This window comes from Acomys minous, assembly GCF_964271855.1.
Source record: "Acomys minous genome assembly, chromosome: 9".
NCBI classification, from domain to species: Eukaryota; Metazoa; Chordata; class Mammalia; order Rodentia; family Muridae; genus Acomys; species Acomys minous.
The window spans coordinates 44205684-44229952 of NC_140490.1; the positions used below are offsets into that span (position 1 = coordinate 44205684).

Genomic DNA, 24269 nt, shown 5'->3' on the forward strand with positions numbered 1-24269 from the left:
GTAAACATCTAGTCACCTCTCATTAGTGTCAAATGCTTTTATCATCAGAGTTTAACTCCCAAGTCTCCCACAGAACCACAGCTTATTTAAACACAGACCTGTTTCGCTGGCCATCAGCACCCAACCTTCAAATGAAACTTTGTTACTTTGTCCAAAAAAGATTTTCTGAGCTGCACCTTCAGTACACAGCACAGTGGCTCATGTGCCTTCAGCAAGGAAAGTTATGAAAGAAAGCCAGACTGAGTCTCGGGGCTCATTCGCTTCCCTCACTGCACCCTGATACTCACTCCAGAATCTGACAGGCCTGGCTGCAGCCAGGCTTCAGCAGCACCACACAGAGAAGCCACTGAATACCAAGCACTCTAACAGCAGAGGAATGCAGGAATTTTCCTATCCTAGCCTTAGTACATTTGTCAGGAAAAGAAACAGAGACACTAAAAAGAATTTAGTTAAAAGCATTACTAATTCTCTACTTAATATGTGAATTCAAATTACCAAGGGATGTAACGCAGGTGGTAACATGATCTTACACTACCAAGTCTCACTGAGTGGTGTTTTAAGTATAAAGGAAAGCACTATAGGCAACATTCAATGGATGGAAGGTATGAAAAGGATTCAACACACACACATTATTGAGTTCTATGTACAGTAATTGCTTTAGGTGTAAAAGTCACATTTCTCATTACTGTCAGATCAGAAACATCAACAGCTAGATACATGGACGATGACAACCGTGCCTGCCTCTGATGGTATTAACGTCACCACTCACACAAACATTTGTTTCCTTCCGTTTCTATCAAGCCTGACATTTCCATGTGGTGGAAACATCACCTGACTTCAGGACCCCTTTCAGGAGCAGATTCAACACAGCAGCACAAAGCTCAGTCAGAAGTTGCACATAAAGGGTTTATTTTGAATGTTTTGAGGAAGGATAGAGTTACATCATAATTATAAAAATTACTTACAGAATTAACAGAGTTGTACTGTGTATACTTCTAAATGCAGAGAACAGGGAACTGTCTACACGTTGTATAAAATAAAATTAAAAATGAATTCAAGCTCAAAAAAATGAGGTCGTTTATCTAGTTTTAAATGTGAACACGAAGACCTCTGAACTCTACTCATTCATTCGAACTGCACCAATGATGGAGAATACAGAGAGCGCAGCATTCCCAAGGAACAGACATTTCGACCATAATTGTCTGGATATTTTTCCTGTGTCATCTTTGGAGGACTTTCATCTCTTAGACAATCAGCGTTAAGTGTTTTCAGGCACTACAATTTGTGACAATCAGAACAGTTTTCTTTCTAATGGGTCTACCGTGTTCAGAGATTCAGGCCCAATGCACTTCGGGGTTTGGCACATAAAACAAGAATAGAAATGAAATCTGGCTTAGAAGCAACTGTGATTTTTAGAGCGTGCACAGTCCCTTCGAATGCTGCGTGACATCTACAACTGGAATCACCTTCTGTCGGCGCTACGACTGCGTCACCAGTGCGTCTTTACCCTACAACCACTAGAACAGCACAGTAAGCAAATATACAGGAAACCAAAAGCAAATCCAAAGAAAGAGAGAAAGAAAGAACCTAAGTCTCTTTAACATGCAATTTTAGTTAGTTACATTGGACATTCTACTTAGAAGAGAGCATGCAAAAATGGATGGTCTGCTTTTAAGGTTCTTCTCTGAAGTTTACGTGGCAGCCTGACATCACACACGCACGCACACACGATACGATACTAGAGCAGGTAAGTGAGGAAGGCCAATAAATTTTATACACAGATTCACGTCTTGTGTTGCCACAAGCCCCATGATAATTTTGGAAATTAATGTTGAACTCCTAAATGAGGAATCAACATTCAGATACCAGAACAATGCAAGCAATGCATGCAGATCTGAACTGTGAGCCTAAGGGAAGCCCAAGGTGGCAGGCTCAGAAGGAGTCAGTCACCCTTAAGGGTGGTGGAAGCCACCAAAAAGAAAAAAAGAAAAAAAGAGTGGGGGAGGGATGGAAAAACAATTAAAATACAAATGAACGAATAAAAACCTTCCCCTTCCCTCAGCCTTCCGTAAAGGTAATAAATGGAATAGTGATCAAAGTCATCACCACCATCATGCTGCATGGTCCAGATCGGGAGTTCATGGGTAACCAAAGTAACTTGGGGTGCTTGCAGAAAACCACAATGCAAGGCATCAGATAATGGCAGACACATTTTTTTTTTACTGATCCAGCCCTCAGGCCATTTCAAAAGGATTTTAACTTTCCAGTCATCGTGCCATGTTCTGCACTGTCCGTGCATGCAGGACACACTCACCCACTTGTGTAGGAGTCAGACTCAGCCCTGAGGTTTACACGCAGGACTGCACTGGTCACACACACGAGAAGCACCGAAGACTAGGGTATATCACACTGCGTCGAGAAGCGTGTCCCTGGGTGCCTATGAGAAAACACTGAGCACAGGGTGACTGCAGCCAGGAACAGACTGAGGTACTGTGTTCACATGGTGAGCAGTAGTGACCATCCAGTGTGCGAGGCGGTCCGCCTCCGTGTAGGCTAAATGGTTATCCAAAAACCATGCGCCTTGAACCATGGAATGATTCCTGCATCAGGAAGAGCCCCAACAAGGTAAACATACCTACACTTGGACAACTCTCTGGCGTTTGCTTGACAGCATTCAAATCTGTCTGGCCACAGACAGGATTCCCAACCTCCACAACTGGTTGTACACCATCTTTCTCCCAGCTGACAACCTCCACAACTGGTTGTACACCATCTTTCTCCCAGCTGACAACCCCCACAACTGATTGTACACCATCTTTCTCCCAGCTGACAACCCCCACAACTGGTTGTACACCATCTTTCTCCCAGCTGACAAGCTACCAGTGTTCTTCCAAAACACAGTGAGAGTAAGTTGACATTTGGCTGGTCAATCAGCCACGTTTCTAGTTCTGTCTCAGCTTCCTACAACCTTACAGGAGCAAACCGTGAATGCACTCGATGGTGAAGAGCTGCTATCTACCCATAACCAGCAAGGATGACTGACCTTCCACAGCGACACATCATAGACATGCAAAGCCTGGCAGGGGCCACAGAGGGAATGGACCTGCATGAACAGCATACCTGGAGCAAGAACAGACACTGCCACAACAGGGTCAAGGCAAGAAGCCGTATTTGTCCAACATTCTCTGTGGGGGAAAGAGCCAGGAGGAGTGGGAACAGGTAAAGAAGGGGAGAAGAGGCCTTCTGACCATATATCAACAATAACAGTAATAAAAATTAAAAGTCCCAGAGAACTTGATAGAAGGCAACAATGCCATACTGAAAACTTACATTTCTAATACAAATGCACTGTTCTTGCAGGAATTTACCACATATACAAACACTGATAAGACTGTTGCCTTTTAAATCCACATACTAAAATCCTGATGACCGGTGTGTACAAATGGACCAATGTGCTATCTAAAAGCACATCTATATTATTCCATGTGAACCAAGGTCCTGGGCTTTATTTTAAAAGTACTTATGATGAAAGAATAAACAACAACAACAAAAAATCAAACAAACAAACAACAACAAAAACCACAGAAAACAAAGCTTAGAATAGAAGGCAGCCTTTTACCCAGATTTCTCAACAGTTTACTAAATTCTACTGTGGGTTGTTAACTGTTTATGGCTAATTTATACCTGGACTCAAAGCTAAAAGCCTCCAGATTGCAATGGTACTGTGAAATTCTGACTTCTGAAACAACCTAATGTCCCTGTGTGCTTCCTGTGCCCAGTATTAATTTTAAACAAAGAGCAGGCATATTATAAATATGACTGACTTGGGTCAAGCACTCCTGTTGAACTGGAGAAAACATTATCACCCCCCACCCCAATCCGCAAGGAAAGGAGTGCCAGTGGTGAATGCCTCTGTGTGTGTATAATATATACATAGGCACACAGATGCAGATCTAGACAGGTAGCTATATAGATACATAATCTCTCAAAAAAGGCAGTAACAAAAATAACAAACTATGCTTGCATTGTGGCAGCAGAATAAGACAGTGTCAGAGTGAAGGGGAAAATGGTTACAATCTATCCAGATTTAAATGACTATGATACTAGCTTAACTTTTACCACCTTGCTTGTAACCCCCAACAGACAGCCTTCTTGTAAGAGGGAGGACCCCCTCACACAGATGCTTTGAAGAGGGAGGACTCCCCTCATAGATGCTCTGAAGAGGGAGGACTCCCCTCACAGATGTCTTGTGTTCGAATCAGTCTGCACTGTTCAGAACAACACCAGCTCTGCTGGTGGAGATTGTGGGTTCGCAGGGACATCTAAGCTTTCATTAAACTGGAAAGCAATCAAGTCTTTATGTCTACAAATTATACATTTAATAGTTCCACAAATTTGGCAAAGTTTGTGATGACATCTAGGATGTTTTCACCAAATCGTAGACGTAAATATGGAAGTCATCATCAAACTTGATGAAATAGACAGAGGGTTTGGCCTCTACTTGATGGATGACCATGCCAGTCCTTTTCGAGCCATCTTCTTTGGCATATTCCACTTGCTTGCCTACCAGGCTGTCCACAACTTCTCCTGGTTCCCTTTCTGCTGGAGGAGAATCATCTGTATTTAAAAAAAAAAAAAAAAAAAAAAAAAGCAAGTCAATATTTAGATATATCACTACAAGACTTTAAGATATCCTGAGTCCATTAACACTTTCTTCAAAGAGCCACTCTGTAAATATTTCAGGCGCATGGTCAATGTCCCCAATCCCTCATCTATGAGAATGCAACACCAAAGTGGCTAGGGCAGTCCAGAAGCTAATGGCCAAGATGTACTTCAGGAAAACACTGCTCACATGCTTTGCCCAACCTCATCTAGACAGATAAAAGTAATTTAAAAATTGTAACCCAAACAAACTCCTGGAGATCATATTAAATTATAGCTGCAATTATCTGACGTTAACTTTCCTGCAGGGCTTCCTGAGAACGTGCTGCCGCGCCCAGTGCTAAGGGTCACTGGGGTTTACTGTGAGTCTCAGAGCTTCCCCTCCTCAACTTCAATGCATCCGCTCACCTTTCATCCAGTCTCAGAATGAAGGAAACAAATTCACCATGCTTTGCAAGCAAGAATTAGGTGAACTCCACAGAGAGCAGGAGAAAGAAAGGCAGGTCCCTGAGGACGGCCCAGTCCCAGGAGGCCCAGGTTGCAGCTACCCATTGTTGCCACTACTACCCACATCAAAACAAAGCGGGGTGGGCTCGCAGAGCAGTCTCCAGACTATCTTAAAGCTCTGCTTGGAGGAGCAGACAAGCCACATGGTGGCAGATGCCTCAGACAAACAAAGCGGCCTCTGCGACCTCGGTGCAAGTGGAAACAAAAGTTTCCTAGCACAGCTTCTTAGTGGCTCATATACCGTGTCTACACTAACATCCTTTATCTCCAAGCACACAAGTCTCTCACTGGGTGACAGTCTAAAACCCAGAGTGATCGCTGGTACAAGCACAGACAATACAAACTGAGCGCCAAGGCACAATCAGTTCTTTTAAACCAGAAAGTCAAAAAAGGAAATATTTTTTCTCACAAATTCTCTTCCCTCAGGTGGCACTGTCTTACTATCCACACTTGCACAGTTTATCAAGGAATTTCAAATGCACAATACCACTGACAGGAACTCCTACTAGGAAACCCAGACACTGGAAACGCATGAGAAGATCAAGAAGTAGTTGGAAAAGTTGCAGCATTATGTGTCAAGAGCTTGCATGTCTATTCTGAGCTCAACAGCACTTGTTTGATGGACATTTCTCTACAGGCAGAGAATGCTTTCAAAGAACACTCTTTGGCACATAATCCTAGAGTACATAAAAATTTTCTTTGTAAATATGAACAAATTTTTTTCTAAAAAGTAAGTAGTCATTCCAGGCCAGATAAGTTCATCAGTAAATCCTGGTAACTGGCTTCTTCAGAAGAACTTTTACATCAGGTTTAAAAGAGAGATGGGTGGGAAGGAGAAGGGGGTGTTGTCACACAACTAACAGCATCTGCCAGCCTCAGTATCTGGTCAAGTGTCCATGTGTCTGAAAAAGAGTCTTTTTAGAATAGGGTTAGCTTGATATGGGGGTTCATGCCCACAGTTCCAGCACTCGGGAGGCTGGGGTAAGGAACTGTGAGTTTGACATCTTCGTTAAATAGCAAGAAACTGTTTCCAAACAAAACAAATACTAATTAATTATTAAATGAACAGTCTTATCAAAAAAATCATAAGAAAACAATTCCATTTATAGTAGCTTTTTTAAAAAGTTCTTAGGGGCAAAAGAAAGGCAATGTGTAGACTCTGAAAATCCTAAAACATTGTTGAAAAATATCAGAAATCTAAACACTTTTAAAAGCACCTCAGTCACACTGGAAGGCTTGCTGGAACATCAGCCAAGAGGGCAGCACATTCTGCAGACACACAACACCAACACTGTCAGCATCCCAGCCAACTCTTTACAGAAATTAGCAAACTGATTTCAAAATGCATATGCAACTGCAAAGAACTCAGACAGAACAGCCAAGGCAGTCCTGGGATGAACCAGAAAAAGAGGCCTCAAACTTCTTATTTCAATAATTACTACAAAGCAATGTAATCAAGACAGTGTGGGAGCTGCAATAACAGACCTAAAAATTGGTGAACAAAAACGGGGGTCCAGACACATTCACATATCCACGGCCAACTGATTTTCAATAAGGTGCCAAAATATTCTATGGAAGAAAAAACAGTCTTTTCAACACATGGTACTTAGTCACATGGGGAGCTACACGAAAAAAATTGAGTTCACCTCTATACCCTGACCATATACTATATACCACATGTTAATTTAAAAACACATCCAACTATACAATAATTAAAAGAAAACAAAAGGCCTTAAGTTATGATCTTGAATTTGGCAATTCTGAAGACACCAAAGCACAAGTAACAGAAGACACAGATGAACTGGACCTGAAAGTTAAAAATCTTAAGAATCAAAGATCAACAAAGAAGTGAAACAGCAGATGAAATAGCCCTGCAGAGCTATAACCCTAACATATGGGGAGAGAGGGTGTCCACAACGCAGGAAGGTTGGGTTTGAGGCCAGTTTGGATTATATAGTAAACTGCAGGCCAGCCTAAGCAACACGGCAAAATTCTGCCACAATGCACTCCTGCTAAGTGACTTGTGTCTAGAATGTTGACTTTAGACAATCATCTCACCATAGCTATACAAATGTTCAGTAAGCACACAAGAAGATCCCTGTGTCATCACCGGTCACCAGGGAAAAACACGGTAAACCACCAAGGGAACCTGCTTCAGCCTCACTAGGAGAGCTGATGGGATGAGATGTAAAAGCAGCACATGCTGGCGAAGACCTGAGAACACCCTCACCCACTCACCCACTGCTGAACGCAATCACAGTTTGCGTTCCAACAATGAAACCTGCTGCTGCCACCAAGACCCGGCAATCCCACTTCAAAGCACGTATTGAGGATAAATAGAAAAGCCCAGAGAGCATCTCTATACAAGTGTTTATAAAACATCAACACTCATAGTAACCAAAACATAAGAGCAGCCCAGATACTAATCAACAGCTAGACAAATGAAATATGGTATAATCCATACATGGATCATTATTTATAAAGAATGAAATCCTAAAGCATGTTCCAACATGGAGAGGCCTTGAAAGAATGCTGTTACTCACAAAGAAGGTTATTTCCAAGTCATTGGTATAGAATTTTGTATATTGATACAAATCATGGTCATGCCAAGTACTAGTCTGATTTATCACAAGAATATATATCCTAATCTAACAGATAGATATGATTCTATAGATATATAAGGTAAAATAGTTAAATAAGGTCTTCAAAAGCCTCAGAGAACCACAGAATATGGCATTTAAAGATGTTTTTATTATTCTAAAGATTCTTTGACAACAAGAAAAGTTAACTCCTGACAACACCCAGCAGACCTCAAAGATGAGGATGAGCATCAAAGAACCTCCTTATGAAGTTTGCTTCAAATGTGGCAAACCAGCCACTGGGCAAAATGTCCTCATTTCTGCCACAGACAGAATTCTGCCTAAAAAGCTGACGGCCAAACTATGCCAAGACAGGGTGAGCAAGTCCTCAATAGGTCCTTGCCTTGTGAATAAGTCTCTGGCAGAGACACTGGGCCAGAAGGTGGAAGATGAGGCTCCAACATTATAGAGAGTGCTGGGTGGCTGTTCAAGCAGTAAACTGTCTCAGTTTTTTCATTTTGGAAGCTGCACTACCGGTTCACCCAGGCACTTGAATTTTATTCCTCTCAAGTCTCTGAGGGGGGTTGAAGACCAGATAGTTTTAGTTTTACCATCAAGTTTAGTTGGTTAGGGGATTAGATCTTTTTAGATCAAGACAAAGGATTTAAGTTAATAGAGATGAGATTTGATAGATGTTGAATTTCATTCAGAAATTTAGACTCAACAAGACAGGAAAGATGTTTACTTCAAGTTTGACAAATACAAATAGCCAAATCAATATGAATGTAACATTTATATAACTCATGATTGTCTCATGGTTCTCCCTGCTGTATGTAGTTTGTTTTATTCATGTGTAATAAAATAAATATATGTTTTTTAAAAAGGAAGAATGCTAAATAAAAACTAGTCACAAAAGACCACATAAAAACCCATTTACACTCAAGGTCACAACAGTAAAATGTACAGGAAGTAAAATTATTGGTTGCTTAGGGCTGTAAGGACAAGGAAATCAGAAATAAAAAAGCTGGGCATGGTGGAAGCAGGGGGATGAAAGTCAAGGTCACTTTTAACTGAACTGAAGGCTGAAGATCTAAGCTACCATCTCAAAAATCAGGGTAGGATGAGGTGTGGTAAACAGCGTGGGCCTTTCTAAGGCAGCAGTGCTCTGAAGCTAACAGACTCAAAGAGCACACATCTGTGAACACACTAAAAGGCACTGGGTTGACTTTTCAATACAAAAATTCAGCAAAAAGAAATGGTTGTAAGTTTAAAGCAAAACCTGCATGGGCATACAAGTGCACTCCTGTCAACCCAAGCACTCTGGAGCCTGAGGCAGGAGGATTAAATTCAAGGCCAGTTTAAGATAAAGTAAGTCCTGGACCAATCTCTGCTATGTGACTGTCCGAAAGAACAAAGACTGAGCTTTGCATAAACAGGTCATCGCCCTTACTTTCTACTTTTCTGTAAGTTCTCTCCAAGATCAAGTTTGTTTTGTTTTTATGGTGTTAGTGATACATCACATGACCTTATGGGTGCTTGGCAAGCCCCGCCTCTAGCATCGAGTTTTATTTCAAGCCTCCAATTAGCTGGTTTCAGGAAACCAGTATTCACAGATAAAATTATCAATGTCGATGACCGGCTTTCATCTGGGAAAAAGTAAGCAAAACTAGACTTACAATGAGCTACTAAAAACAATTAAAGAATTTACTTTATTCTCTTCATGGCCACATACTTTCCATTAATAAAAAGATTTCATTGAAATATTTCTAAAAAATTAAAATAACCTTTCCAAATGATCATTTTATCATCTAAAAATAAAAATAAAACCAACAACAACAAAACCCCCTTTTTGACTGTATTTGTATACAAAAAGGGCCCAAACTGGGTGTGGTGGTGCATGCCTTTAATCCCAGTACTCAGGGAGACAGAGGCAGGTGAATCTCTGTGAGTTTGAGGCCTGTGGATCTCTGTGAGTTCAAGGCCAGCCTGGTCTTACAAAGCAAGTCCAGGCCAGCCAGGGCTACACAGAGAAACCCTGTCTTGAAAAACCGAAAGAAAAAAGAAAAAAGAAGGCACAAGTACCCCCAAACATACCTGCAAACCTGTTACTCAAGTATTTAGTTAAAATACAAATTCCTTTCAGATTACTAAAGCCAAAAAAGTTGCTGATGTGTCAGACTTACTGGAATCGGGCATGATGCGGAGATCGCCTTCTTTGTAATCATCTAGGAGCTGGTACATGTACAAGACAGGGTCTTTCTCATAGGTGATGTAAAACCATGTGTTCATGACAGGTGCCCGTGCCAAGACCATTCCCCTCCACTCATCCTTAGAGCCATCCTCTGTTTCAAACATGTGCTCCACTGCTTTGCCAATCATTGTGTCCGCTAAGTGTGCATCGCTGATCCGAGATGTTGCTATAATTAAAAGAGCAAAATAAAATACTTCAGCAAGTGTTTCCCAACAAGATTCAACTTTGCCCATGCAATAGATTACTAAACATGACACTGGTCAAAAGATCCAAGATGAGCAACTACCAAACCAAATGCCAGGGCCTTGCACAGCAGTAGATTAAACAGGAAGAGCTGGCCCAAGGTGGATAACAATCTGTTTTGTTATTTTCTGGTCTCAGGTGCTCAGTATTACACCTAAACCACAGAATATATGGTTTTGCCATTGCTCACTTAGCAGTTACTTTAAGCTACAAGTTAGCATCAGACTCAGAAGAATGCAAGAAGAGCAGGGTCTCCACACACAGCACACAAGGTGCCTCCTTCCTAGTAATATGTGATGAAGTCCTCTAAACCATACATGTGCCCATCCACCCTCAATATATAATACAAAAAATTAACCTAACATATCTTAGCTACTGTTTTAAAGCAACTGCAGCTTTACTTCTTGTCACTTGATTTTCATGTTCTAGGAACAGTTATTTACTCTTATGCCTACCATCTAGTCTCTATGGCAACAAGAGTGATCGCTGTGGTCCCTAAAGAAAACTGACACTTAAAATGCCCCCATCTGGCCAGGCGTGGTAGCACACGCCTTTAATCCCAACACTGGGGAGGCAGAGGCAGGTGGATCACTGTGAGTTTGAGCAAAGACAGAGAAACCCTGTCTTGAACACCCTCCCCCCAAAGCCCCCATCTGTAAGCCCTTCGGTCTCTCCTCAACTTGAAGCAGGCCCAGTCAGTCAGTCTACCCAGAAAAGGTTCCTTCCCTCTTCAGGGGACAGGCAATTTCCATAGCAAGGTCCTTAGAGCTCTCCAGGACAACGAGGGACAGTGGTGCCACCTCCCTCACCAGGCGCTGTTCTGTTCTTAAGTTAACAGTACAGTTACCTAAAGCTGTCTGGTTTTTTGGAGCTACTGACCCTGTAGCATCTGAATATTCCAATGAAGCAAGGGCCCTCTCTCTGCTCTTAGCACTTAGAGCAGTTTCTGTGTGGTGTCATGAGATGGCCCAGGAACAGCCCTACATCTACTCTGTCATTCATATAAGAAGCAGGTGAAGAATTGCCAGCCTTTCTGTGTGTTGCTTTTAACACTGGACAAGGTATAAGGTGTCACTCCAGTTCTCCCATTCTAGACAAGTCTTTCCAACTATTCAGTTCTCCTTTCTAGTCACCCATCCAGTTTATCTATTAAAATCAAAAGGAAAGGAAATTCATATTTTCTTGGCAAGCATTCTGCTACTAAAACTAATTAGGACACATAACTTGTTCATGGTGTTACATATGCAACACCAATCAGAAACAAGACAAAAGCTCCCCTGCAGGACACTTAAAACATACAGAAGTGCGCCAGGCATGGTGGCGCACGTCTTTAATCCCAGCAATCGGGAGGCAGAGGCAGGCGGATTGCTGTGAGTTCGAGGCCAGCCTGGTCTACAATGTGAGTCCAGGATAGCCAAGGCTACACAGAAAAACCCTGTCTCGAAAAACAAAACAAACAAACAAAAACAAAAAACAAACAAAAAACCCCTAAAAACATACAGAAGTGCAAATTTAGTAAAACAGTCAAGTTTTGAAAATCTTAATGTTGAATTAAAAATGTTTAAGATAATATTAATTATGTGTATAAGGATGTATGCAGAGGCCAAATAAGAGTGTCAGATCCCTTGCAGCTGTTGTGATAGGCATCTGCTAGAAGTCAGTTGCAACACAGTCTGAGATAATTACCATTAAACTTTTCAAACTGTTACACCATGTGTCTAAAAAAATATACAAAGAAATACAACTCCTGGACAATGGCCACCACAGTTAATCTCTTCTGGGGAGCTGGAGAGATGGAGCACTGTCTCCTCTTCTAGAGGTCCTGAGTTCAATTCCAGCAACCACATGGTCACAACCATCTATAATGTGATCTGATGCCCTTCTGGCCTGCAGGTTTACATGCAGGCAAAACACTATATACATAATAATAAATAAATAAATCTGGTGCCCTCTTCTGGTGTGCAGGCATACATGTAGGCAGAACACTGTGTGTTATAAATAAATAAATCTTAAAAATAAATAAACTCTTCTCATTAAAAAGCATAAGAACTAGCCGGGCAGTGGTGGCGCATGCCTTTAATCCCAGCACTTGAGAGGCAGAGGCAGGCGGATCGCTGTGAGTTCAAGGCCAGGCTGGTCTACAAAAGCAAGTCCAGGACAGCCACGGCTACATAGAGAAACCCTGTCTCAAAAAACTAAAACTAAAACAAAACAAAACAAAAAAACAAAAAAAGAAGAAGAACAACAACAACTTGGGGCTGAAGAAATGGCTCAGTAGTTGAGAGTACTGACTGTGAGTTCAATTCTCAGCAACCATATGGTGGCTCACAATCATCTATAATGAGGTGTGGTGCCCTCTTCTGATATGCAGGCATACATGTAGGCAGAACAATATTATATATATATAATATCTTTAAAAATAAAAATAAAAAAGGGGCTAGAGAGATGGCTCAGAGGTTAAGGGCACTGACTGCTCTTCCAGAGGTCCTCAGTTCAATTCCCAGCAACCACATGGTGGCTCACAACCATCTATAATGTGATCTGATGCCCTCTTCTGGTCTGCAGGTGTACATGAGGCTAGACACTGTATAAATAATAAATAAATAAATCTTTAAATAAATCTTTAAATAAATAAATAAATAAATAAAATAGCTTGAAAGACCATTTCTCCAAAGATGATATACAAATAGCCAACAAGCATGCAGGGACACTCATTGCCATTAGCTGTGTACCCTTACACCTACAGATGGCTACTATCAAAACAGAAAACACGAAGCAATGTGGGCAGAGATGGTGAGCTGAAACTCCTGTGCTGGTGGGGCTGTAAGATGATCAACAATGCAGGAAACACTGTGGCAGTTCCATTGAGAAGACCCCATGATCAGTTAAAACCACTCCTGGGGGGCATCACCCAGAAGAACAGCAAAGTTTCAGAGAAGCCACACCCACAGCAGCTTCCAACATGGAGGGAGTCACCAATAAACAACATGGGGTACTTTCAGTACTGAGAGGGAAGGCACTCCTGCTATGTGCTATTTTGTGGATAAACCCTGAGTTCATGACACTAAATGAAACAAGTCAGTCACAGAAAAACCAATTCTCTATGACACCATTTACAGGTGAGTATCCAAACTCCTAAAGAAGAGACTAGGGGGCACTAGGGGCTAAGTAAGGGGAAACGGGGAGAGGCTGCTTAACAATCACAGGCCTTCACATCTGCAAGATGAAGAGGCACTGGAGATGTTCCACAATATAACATGCTAGCACTAAACACTATACACTCACAAAATGATCCAAACAATAAGTTCAGCATTGTTTTCACTATGTTGCCACACTACCCATCCTGCCCTGAGTGGATCGCTATCAGTCTTGATCATGCTTGGCAGGAGTGGGCAGGGACGGGAGGTGTGGGGGTTGTAAACAGACGTTTCCAACAGACAGCGGGAACTCACTGTACAACTGTGAAAAAATGAGGGTGTAACAGGCTTAGGGACCTGAAGGGTCTCCAGATCTTGCCCTGAGAACCACTAATGTCATCACACACACTTCAGCTGTCTTTTTCTTCATTTCTCATATCACTTTAATTACAGTTCAATGCACTCACTGTTTCCTCCTAATAAAGAACCCAAAAAGCAAGTACCTTTAGATTCTACTCTCATGATGAACACTAAAGTTAGGATTTAATTGTCTAGCCAAGTATGGTTGTTCATACCTAGAATCCTAGCCCTCCAGAGCCCGACACAGGAGGATGGCAGTGAGCTCAGGACCAGCCAAAAGAGCACCAAACTACTTACTAACTGTATCAGACACACAGTATCTTCTTATCTTGCGGATCTGAAGCATCGTTTGGATTTCTCTCTTCAAAGTGCTTTAGCTTACAACCATAATCTATGTCCTCTGCCGAATGCTAGACACCCCAAAACTAGAACGACACCACCAGGAATGCTCATATGCTCTGCTCCTGGCCTATGAAGAGTCAAGTGAGAAGAAACAAGCCTTTCCCTGGAAAGCAGAAAGACTGAAATCCTGGGTCAGAAGACTCATCTTAACACCTCTTACTCACCACATAACACAACCAAACCCCAGGGGTTACAGCTTTCTAAGGTGCCAGTAAGACACTTTAACAACTGCGTTTCCAGCAGGAGGCATGACTGAGGTCAAGAGTGCAAGATTATGTACTCAAGAGTTCAATCATACTAGGATGACTGGGGGGAGGGGGGCATGGCACACACCTGTCATGCCAGCTACTCAGTCAGGAGGCTAAGACAGGAGGACTGTTTGAGCTCATGAATTGGAAACCATCCTGGATAAGGCTCAAGTTAGCTAGAGTTCTGCCCTAGATGGGGTTACAGACCCATTCTCTCTCTAAAAAGTTGAAAATATAAACATAAAAGTTTGTAAAAATGAAATTGTGCTTTAATGGAATGAGACTTTCCAGATCTATGAGGCTTAATTTTCGTATTAAGCCTTAAATTCTGAAAGAATATAAATCAGTATTTTATGACGGAGTAATTAACAGCAGTAAGATGTTTTGAAACATATACTTACATAACATTAACTTGCATATATCCTACTTAAAACTAACATCAATAATCTCTACTTTTAGCTTAGACTGAGTGCCTTAAGGGACATTTACAAGGCAAAACTGAAACAATGTGACGTAACATCAAAGTTTTCCACTTCCAAAACTTCCAAAAGAATGGACAGTTTCTCATCATGGATGTGTCGTCCCCTGCAGTTCCAAGCACAATTACCATTCGTAACAGACAAGGAGTAAAACAACCCAAGAGTTCCTGAACGAATCACCAACAACAGTGAGACTGGAAACCTCTAATCAAAGATCTACCTTTACACCTCTTCAGGCCCTGTACTGTGGTTTCAGAGCAGCTACTCCAGATCAGTGTTGTGTCTCTAAGTGATAAATATTTATCAGAGCTGCTATGAGGTCTGATACAAGTTAAAACACTAATAGTGAGAACCAAAAAGCATTTCATTACTACTTTTAAAAGTAACAGTGTTTTTAAAATAATAAGTTTAGAAACTTACCAACTCTATCAGGGAGGACTTCAAGTGCAGAAACTCTTTCATCTTTATTAAGTTCTAGTCCATAAACACAGTCAAATCCATCATACTTTATAAGATACAGGGAGGGATTCACAGGCACCTGGTCCAGGACAGTCCCCTTCCACTGGGTGACAGGGCCGTTGCCCTCTCTCCACCCATGCTGGATCCTGCAGCCTACGATGTTCCGCCGGGGCTGGGACACAGGTTTGCTTGGTCCCACACTGGTCCGATGTTTTCTGTATTCACACATACAATGTATTATTCTCACAAGTACACATATCTGGGCCCAAACAACCACTAGCTTGCATGTTCTTTATTACACATGACCCTAAGGCATGGATAAACTCCTCCTGGTAAGCCAGAAGAATTGCAAGTTTGAAGCCAGCTTGGGCTGCAGAGCAAATCTGCTTCAAAAGCAAAGGGCTAAAGAGATGCCTCAGTAGATAAGGCCATTTGCTGGTTTCCAGCATCCATATGGTATTTTATAACTGTCGGTATTCAGTCAGGCGCGCAGTTAGTACACATAATAGAGGCACTCACAAACACATTTTTAAAAAAAAAAAAACATAGTATTTTACTACTACTTATGCCCTGGAAAGCTTGAAATAAACTAACTGTAAACAAGTAGGACTGTGTGTACACACACTACATTTCCTCGCATACTTCAATTTCTCACAAGCACATTTTAGTATTTTATGACAAACTATTATATAATACTGAAAGTACTGCAGCAACAAACTATGGTGTTTGTGTACTACTACTGATTGAAATGATTACATAAAATGCTAACACTCTATTTGTATACACACACATGCATGTACAAGAGTGTATGTGTCCATACAGCCAGGATCCACCCATCTCTGCCCCACCCCTAAACTGCTTAAGTTACAGACAAATGTCCCATCTGGGGACCCAAACTCAGTTCCTTATGTTTATTCAGAAAGCATTTTACTCCCTCTGTCATCTCCCCAGTCCCCTATCTGGCTCCTGATGTGGGGGCAAAGGTGGGGGGCACACACTCCATTTCACTTTGAAATACAAAGCAAAGAAAGGACAAGACTTTGGCTGAGCCAAACCAACTTGCCAGAAGCTACTATGTGCCAAGAGCAAAACAGAGCTGAAACAGTTTCCTTCCCACTTTACAAGTATACATAGCAATCACAATTAATTTGTTTGTAAGAAACAAAACTGTAGTTACAGTAGCTAAAGCTGTAATTATGTATATGTGTATACACACACACACACACACACACACACACACACACACACACACGTTTAGAGTAAGTGCCTTGTTTTAAACATGTCACAGGAGCAGAGCTGAGGAGACTTGGGAAATCTGAGGTGAGGAGAGCAACTGTTATCTTCTCCATATGGAACCCTGCTAGACAATAGACAGAAGTACCTTAAAGAGGACAGACCCATGAGTCCCTGGCGGAGGTGTGGCAGGGAGGAGAGGCTGCCCAGGAAAACATAGCCATGTAGTAGATAAAACTGTTACTGGCACTAAGCAAATAAAGAAGCCAGGAAAGAGAAGTTTTCCAGTTGGCTGTGCCAAGGGGTTGCCCAGATTAGATGCTTGTTTCTGGGTGTTGCTGAGAATGTTCTGGAAAGAGAACAGTATTTGAACTGTTGGGCTGAGAAAAAAGGATGTGAGCTCAGCAATGCAAATGGGCTTCACTCAACCTGCTCAGGGCCTGAACACGACAAGCAGGAGGATGTCATCTTTTTTTGTCCCGTCTGAGCCAACAGGCAGGAATATGGTTTTCTCCTGCTCCTGGACAGCTCTTCTGATGGCTCCTGGTTCTCTGGCTTTGAACTAGGACCGAACTGCACCATCAGCTCTCCAGGTCTCTGGCTGACAGACTGCAGGTTGAGACGACTTCCCTGCCTCCATATTGCATGGCTCAACTTCTCATAATCTATATGTTCTATCTCCTATTGGTTCTCTTACCCCAGAGAATCCTTACATAGGAACGGAAAAGCTCAAAATGAGAGGGCTAGGTAAGAGACAACATGAAAAAAGCCAGGCAAGGTAAGAAACAGAACCTGAAGGTTTAGGTCATGTAAACAAACCTAGAGAAATCTAAGCATGTGTTTCCGTTTGAACAGAAATGAGTAATAAAGGAAGGCAGAGGGCAAGACCTGAGAAGTGAGCAGCACATGGTGACAGGTGGGTGTAAAGGCTGCAACAGAAGTTGTGCTGTCTGTCAAAGGCAAGGCACTAAAAGCTGGGCTCCAAAACTGTCCTTAAGTTAACGCACCTCAGAAAGTGTACCTTGGAAGCCAGGCAGTGATGTTGCACGCCTTTAATCCCAGCACTGGGGAGGCAGAGCAGGCGCATCTCTATGAGTTCGAGGCCAGCTGGTCTACAGAGCGAGTTCCAGGACAGCCAAGGCTACAAAGAGAAAGCCTGTCTTGACAAAACAAAAAGCGTACCTTGGGAAGTCAGAAAAAGAATAGCTTAAGCTGAGACATGTCCCCGTAAAAACAACACTCTTTGAGCATCCAGGCAAAGGGACCAAATTGTGTGTAAAATAAAGAAATTAAATCCGGCATCAATAATCTCTCCTCCAGGCTAGCCTGGGAGGTAGGGAAAGAAGGCCCCACTGACTACCCTTCTAATAATACCAACATAAACAGCATATATACACACGAGCATGTGCACACCACAATGTATTTGTAAAGGTCAGAGTTGGTCCTCTTCTTGCACATTACTTGAGTTTAGGGAATTGAACCCAGGTCGCCAGGCTTGCATAGCAAGCCCTTTCTCCCTCTAAGCTATCTCACTAGTTCCCGTAAGATTGTTTCTTCCTGAGGATAGTGGTGATTCTAGCAGAACTCACAAGACTGGAGCTCATCCCAGCAGCAAGAGGAAGTAGCTCGAATGGCTGCAGTGGCACATCAGCTGGCAGCTGGCTCTGCGACACTGCGATATGGTGCTGTACCCTTACGTGTGCTCACACGTCTCTGAAAACAGCAATTTTTAAGTGTTCTTGGGTAGTTTTGGTGTATTTTGTCCACTTAAAAATAAATCCATACTTTATGGCAGTAAATGAGGAAACATTGTCTGCAAACTATTTTATGCATCATGACATACTTTCTTTTCTCCCTCAAATGGTCACAAGTCCTCCCCCTCAACTTCAGGTGTAAGTGACTCATGTCAGTATTTGATAGTCAATCAAAATGTGTGACTGTCCTGACATTATAGATTTAGCACAATTCTTAATCTCTTATACAACCATCATGACAAGAGTAGAAAAGCTTTGATAAAGCTATCAAAAGCTCATAACTACTAAATACTCAAGAGACCCAAGCGGGGACTTGTAGACACATTTGTAGTTTCTAGGAACAAATATCTGTCCTCCTGGGGGACTGCACATGTCTTAGAACATCAGAATCCTCACAAGCTGCCTGTGGGCTTTCATGCGCATGTCCCAGGGAAGCACCTGTACAGGAACAGGCTTACAGCAAAGGCTAAGGGAGGTGCCTCAACTCACGAAGAAAAAGGTTTGGCCACACATACCACTTCCTAACTTCAAGATGGGCCATTGTAACTTCCCAGATCCTAAGTAATAGATATTGTTATTTCTGCTTAGGATCGCTTTGTCTATTCAGAATCTTTGCTTCTTCTACATGAATTCTGGGGGTATTTTTCTAGTTCTGTGCAAGAAATTACACTGGGATTTTGATGGGAACTGTATTGAATCTGTAGAAAGCTTTCACTTCCACAGTATGAATTCTGTCAGTCCATGCTTTAAATAAATCACTAAAAAGTCAGCAGGAGTTAGGATCTAAAGATAGGCCTTTCCCACCTTATTCTACTCTACTTCTGATGTTGGTTCTAATGTAAATCATAGTTGGGTACCATTTCCTTTTCATCCTTATTAATTTATTTTGTGTGCATGTGCATCTGTGACAACTTGCAGAAATCAGTTCTCTCCTTCCATCATGTGGGTCCTGGGGATAAACCTCATGCTATCAGGTTCAGCACCAAGCATCTCTTCTGGCTGTGCCCTATCACCAGACTTTTTCACTTTTTGGAGGCAGGATCTCACTCAGTAGCCCATACATTACATGAAATTCTCAAAGAATAAAAATTAATTTTTAAAAAAGAAAACACTGGGGCTGGAGAGATGGCTCAGTGGTTAAGAGCACTGCCTGCTCTTCGAAAGGACCTGGGTTCAATTCCCAGCACCCACATGGCAGTTCACAACTGCCTGTAACTCTAAGATCTGACACCCTCACACCAACACACATAAATTAAAATTTAAAAAAAGAAAAAAGAAAAAAACCACTGAGCCAGGCATGGTGGCACATGCCTTTAATCCCAGCACTCCGGAGGCAGAGGCAGGCATGGAGTTCAAGGCCAGCCTGGTCTACAAAGTAAGTCTAGGACAGCCAAGGCTACACAAAGAAACCCTTCTTGAAAAAACAAAGAACAAACAAAAAGAAAGTGCTGGAATGACAAGTTAACACTGAGATGTTCAACTCTTATAAACTGTTCTAGACTCTAGTGAAATTTAAAATGCTTGGGAGGCTGAGATGACTCAATAGGTCTGGAGCTTCCTAAACAAGCAGGAGGAAAACATGGCAGAGTTTTGATCCCCAGCACTCACATCAACTATATTTTGACAGAGGAGACAAAAGAGCCTGGAACAAGGCAGCTAGACTAACTGAACTGGCAAACTCTAGGTTCAAGTGAAAAACTCTGTCTCAATATAGAATAAATTGAAGAAAACACACCTGATGTCAATCTCTGGCCTCCACATGCACACATATCCTCCCCCTCATCACCAATGTGAACATACATGCGCACACGCACACAACATACACACAAACTTAAGGATTGATCCAAGATATATTTGCTCTTGTATTTAAAGAAAACTCATTTCTCTCAATATTAAAAAGAAGTGGCAGAAAAACAGGAAAGCTCTCTAAGAAGCTCTTTTTAAAAAAGGAGAAACTTTGGGGGAGAGAGCATCTCTTAAGACAGGAGAAAATGTAATGATAAAGAAAAAAGGGAAGGCTGGGCAGTGGTGGCACATGCCTTTAATCCCAGCACTCGGGAGGCAGAGGCAGGAGGATCGCTGTGAGTTCGAGGCCAACCTGGTATACAGAGTGAGTCCAGGACAGGCAAGGCTAACACAGAGAAACCCTGTCTCGAAAAACCTAAAAATTAAAAAAAAAAAAAAAGAAGAAAGGGAATAATGGAAAGGAAGATTTAAAGGTGCAAGGTAGAGAAAAGAATATGGGAAGGTGTAATTAACATTAGAGGCCTTATGGTGGCGCACACCTTTGATCCCAGCATCTGGGAGGCAGGGGCAGGTGAATTATTGTGAATTTGAGGACAGCCTGGTCTACAAAGCCAGTCCAGGACAGCCATGGCTACACAGAGAAAGCCTGTCTTGGAAAAAAAAAAAAAAAAAGAAAACATATTGTCAGAAACAGAAGCATATAGTATCTGTTAATGCCTCAAATCTAACTATCTTATCTTACTTTTACTTTTGTAAGATGTAACAGTTTTTCAGGACTTTCTCCTATGCTTTAAGCTAACTACAATTCATTTTTGTGTTTTCAATAAAGCCAGTTATCATAAAAAAAAAAATAAAGGCCTGTAATAAACACTATCTTCTGTGTCTGTGTACATGCTTGAACCCTAGTGGTCAGAAGAGGAGCCTCAAGGACTGGAGCTGTATGTGGAGGTTCTAAGCTGCCATGTGGATGCTGGGAGCTAAACTCTGCTTTCTTACAAGAACATTAAGTGTTCGTAATTGCTGAGCCATCTCCCCAGCCCCCAATCCAAAACAACAAAGACCATCTAGGAATAACTACACCAGCAGCTGGGAAGACCTCTACAATAGAAGCACTCAGGGAGGCAGTGGCAGGCAGATCGCTGCAAGTTCGAGGCCAGCCAGGACTACAAAGCGAGTGTAGGACAGCCAAGGCTACACAGAAAAACTTTATCTCAAACAAACAAACAACTTTAATCTCAGCACTCAAGAAGCAGAGGCAGGCAGATCTCTATGAGTTTGAAACCAGGCTGGTCTAAGTCTAAGACAGCCAGGGCTACACAGAGAAATTGTCTCAAAAAACAAAAAATAAAATAAAATAACTTTGTCTTTTTGTAAGATACAAATGAACAATTAGAAAAACTTCTTTCCCTGGTAGCTATTACTTATGTCTAGGTGATGCTGTCATTTCTGGGTGTAAAATAACAGCACAGAATCATGATGAAATAGAACAGTATCTTCATGCAAGTCACCATGGGTTCATCTACACCCTGTCAGAACACCAGCAATGCCTGAGGAGACTCCACAATACCTAAGGGAGTTAATTCAAGACACATGTTTTGACAGACAGTAACATGGCGGTCCACTTGGATGCCTACACCAAGTACTATCTAACCTAAATATTATGACTCAGCCATTTTCAGGTAAGTCAAGAAAGCCTGAAGCTCTGTGTGGTTGTGCTCTTCCTTAGTCCCAGGACTTGGGTGGCAGAGGCAGAAGGATCTCTGTGAGTTAGGCCTGCCTGGCCTACATGAGTTCCAGGCCCACTAAGGGAACATACATAATGAGACTTTGTTTATCTTTTAAAACAAAACAAAGCAAATTAGTAAAACACATGACACCACCCTTTTAAAAACACCACCTTGGGCTGGAGAGATGGTTCAGAGGTTAAGAGCACTGACTGTTCTTCGGGAAGTCCTGAGTTCAATTCACAGCAACCACATGGTAACTAACTAGCTCACAACCATCTATAATGTGATCTGATGCCCTCTTCTGGCCTGCAGGTGTACATGCAGGCAGAGCACTGTATATATAATAATAAATAGATCTTTAAAAACAAAAAACAAAAAAAGAACCACCACCTTGAAATGAAGACCTGTGCCCCATTCATATGGAGGAGGGAAGAGTTAATATCTAAAAATAAAAACAACAATCCACTGTAGCTAAGTTCACTTAAATGCTTTTCCGACTGTTTTTTTTTCCACTCAGGACATAACGTAATAGCATCCCAAGCATCGTCACTCAGCAGGTCCCCAGCCCACAGCAAGAACACAAATGATTTTGCCTAGCCTGTTGAGGCCCTGGATTAGATCCTTAACAGAGATAGCAGTCAAAACAAATACACGCCACATCCTCTGCAATGGAGATGGACTCCTGAATTCTCCTAGCACCCCCTAGGGGCAGGTGTGGGCTCTGACTGCAGCACTGCTCTTCTCCCTTCAGCATCTAACTGTAAAGGTCTCCCTGAGCCCTCCCACTACTGTGGGAAACAACAGGACAGCGGGTGTGAGGATGGAGAGATGCAAGAAGCTGAGGTTCTGCTGGTTTGCATTTGGTTTTCATTTTTTTAAAAAATCTCTTGTAGAGAGAAACCTACGTTGAAGAGCTGAACGCTCACTAATCTGGTCTAACACCCCAGAATGGGAAGAAATCTGCAACGCTCCGTGTCCCTCTCACTCCATGCAAGACATTTATAGGCAGGACCCAACAAAGGAACTTTTGTTTTTTCTCAGCCTTCTGTCTGCCTTCAAATCTGCAGTAGGAACTTTCATTTCACCTTCTGGGGCACAGCAATATCCTTAAGGCTTCTGGCCTTAAACAAGCCTATGAAAGCAACAGTGCTGTTCCCTAATATCAAACACACAACATGAGCTCTTTGCATTGGTATGCCTATGAACCCCAAGATGTTAGGCTTTTAGTTTATTCTTTGACAATTTTATACATGTGTATCATATATCTTGTGCCTTAAAGAGTCAAACTCATGATATAACGAATGCTCAGCATTACTTAGGAAAGAAACAAGAAATCTTGCACAAAATGCATGCATAACACAACTATGCGATCAAACAAATGTCTAGCCTCTTAAGTCAATGAAATGTTAACAAATGGTAAGTATTTGAAAATAGGTTTTTAAAAGGGGGCTAGGGTGCTCAAACACCATGCCTTAATATTCTAAACTTCTTTTAGGTGGCAAAATCTAATCTGAATGAACTACTTTGGTCTTACAAAGATGTAGTTACTTGTCCCCTACCCACTGCATAGGATTTGTGGTTTTTATTTCTGCCTTACTGTTATTCTCTATTTGAGGCAAGAGTCAGCTTCCCATGTATGCCATGCTAATGAGGAGAGCTACCGCATAAATAATCACATCCCTGAATACAGCAAAGCCAGGAAGATGGTAAGGAAAGGTAAGGGTTACTCCATCTCTGGGAAGAGCACTTACCTAACTTTTAAATGTTTGTATTCTAGGTCATTTCTTAAGGTAAGTATTATATTTATATTATGCATTCATCTGAACGAGATAAATGTCTGGTTCAATCACCAATTGAAGGAAGGAGCTCCTGTTTTACAAGAGCATGACCAAGAACCTATTCTTGTCAGCTCCACCTAAGCAGCTAAAGGACTCCAAGACCCACCGAGAACCATTTGGAGTAACTGTACAGACTGTTGACACATGGTGAAAGGGCCTTCTGCGGGAACTTAGATCCCTTAGATCAAGTCGTTGTTAGAGTGCTATACCCACAATGCAAGAGTACAGTCACCACCGCATGGCAACTACAGGACTACAGTACATTTGTCACTTAAAACACATGAGTATTGCAGGCCTGGTGACATGTGCTTGCACATATATGATCCAAGCAGTATGGAGGTTGTGACAGAAGAATTATACATTTTAAGCCAGCTTAGATTACACAGTGAGACAATTTTTTAAAGGCTTTTAAATTATATTTTATATATAATGTATATTACATGTAAATATTAAATTATAAATTACAAGTACAAAGCAGAACGCGGCAGCTGGCTAGGTAGACCCTAGCATCAGATATCTCTGCTCAGCCCTTTGGCTAACAGCAGATCAAGACCTGGAGAGGTTTAGCTTTCATATGTGTCTCTGTTGTTTCCCAGCATCCAGCTGGTTCACATTATGACAGAGGATGACTATGACTCAAAGGC

General features: G+C 41.9%; 1 protein-coding gene across 1 annotated transcript in view; it reads right to left on the bottom strand.

Moving 5' to 3' along the window:
• Positions 1-892: 892 nt before the first annotated feature.
• SPIN1 (spindlin 1) overlaps positions 893-24269 on the bottom strand; it is a 51278-nt gene continuing 27901 nt past the window's right edge. The window contains 4 exon segments of the mRNA XM_084796081.1: positions 893-4429; positions 4432-4617; positions 9932-10165; positions 15289-15542. Of these exon segments, the coding sequence (XP_084652207.1) occupies positions 4371-4429; positions 4432-4617; positions 9932-10165; positions 15289-15542 (733 nt within the window). The 3' untranslated portion in view covers positions 893-4370.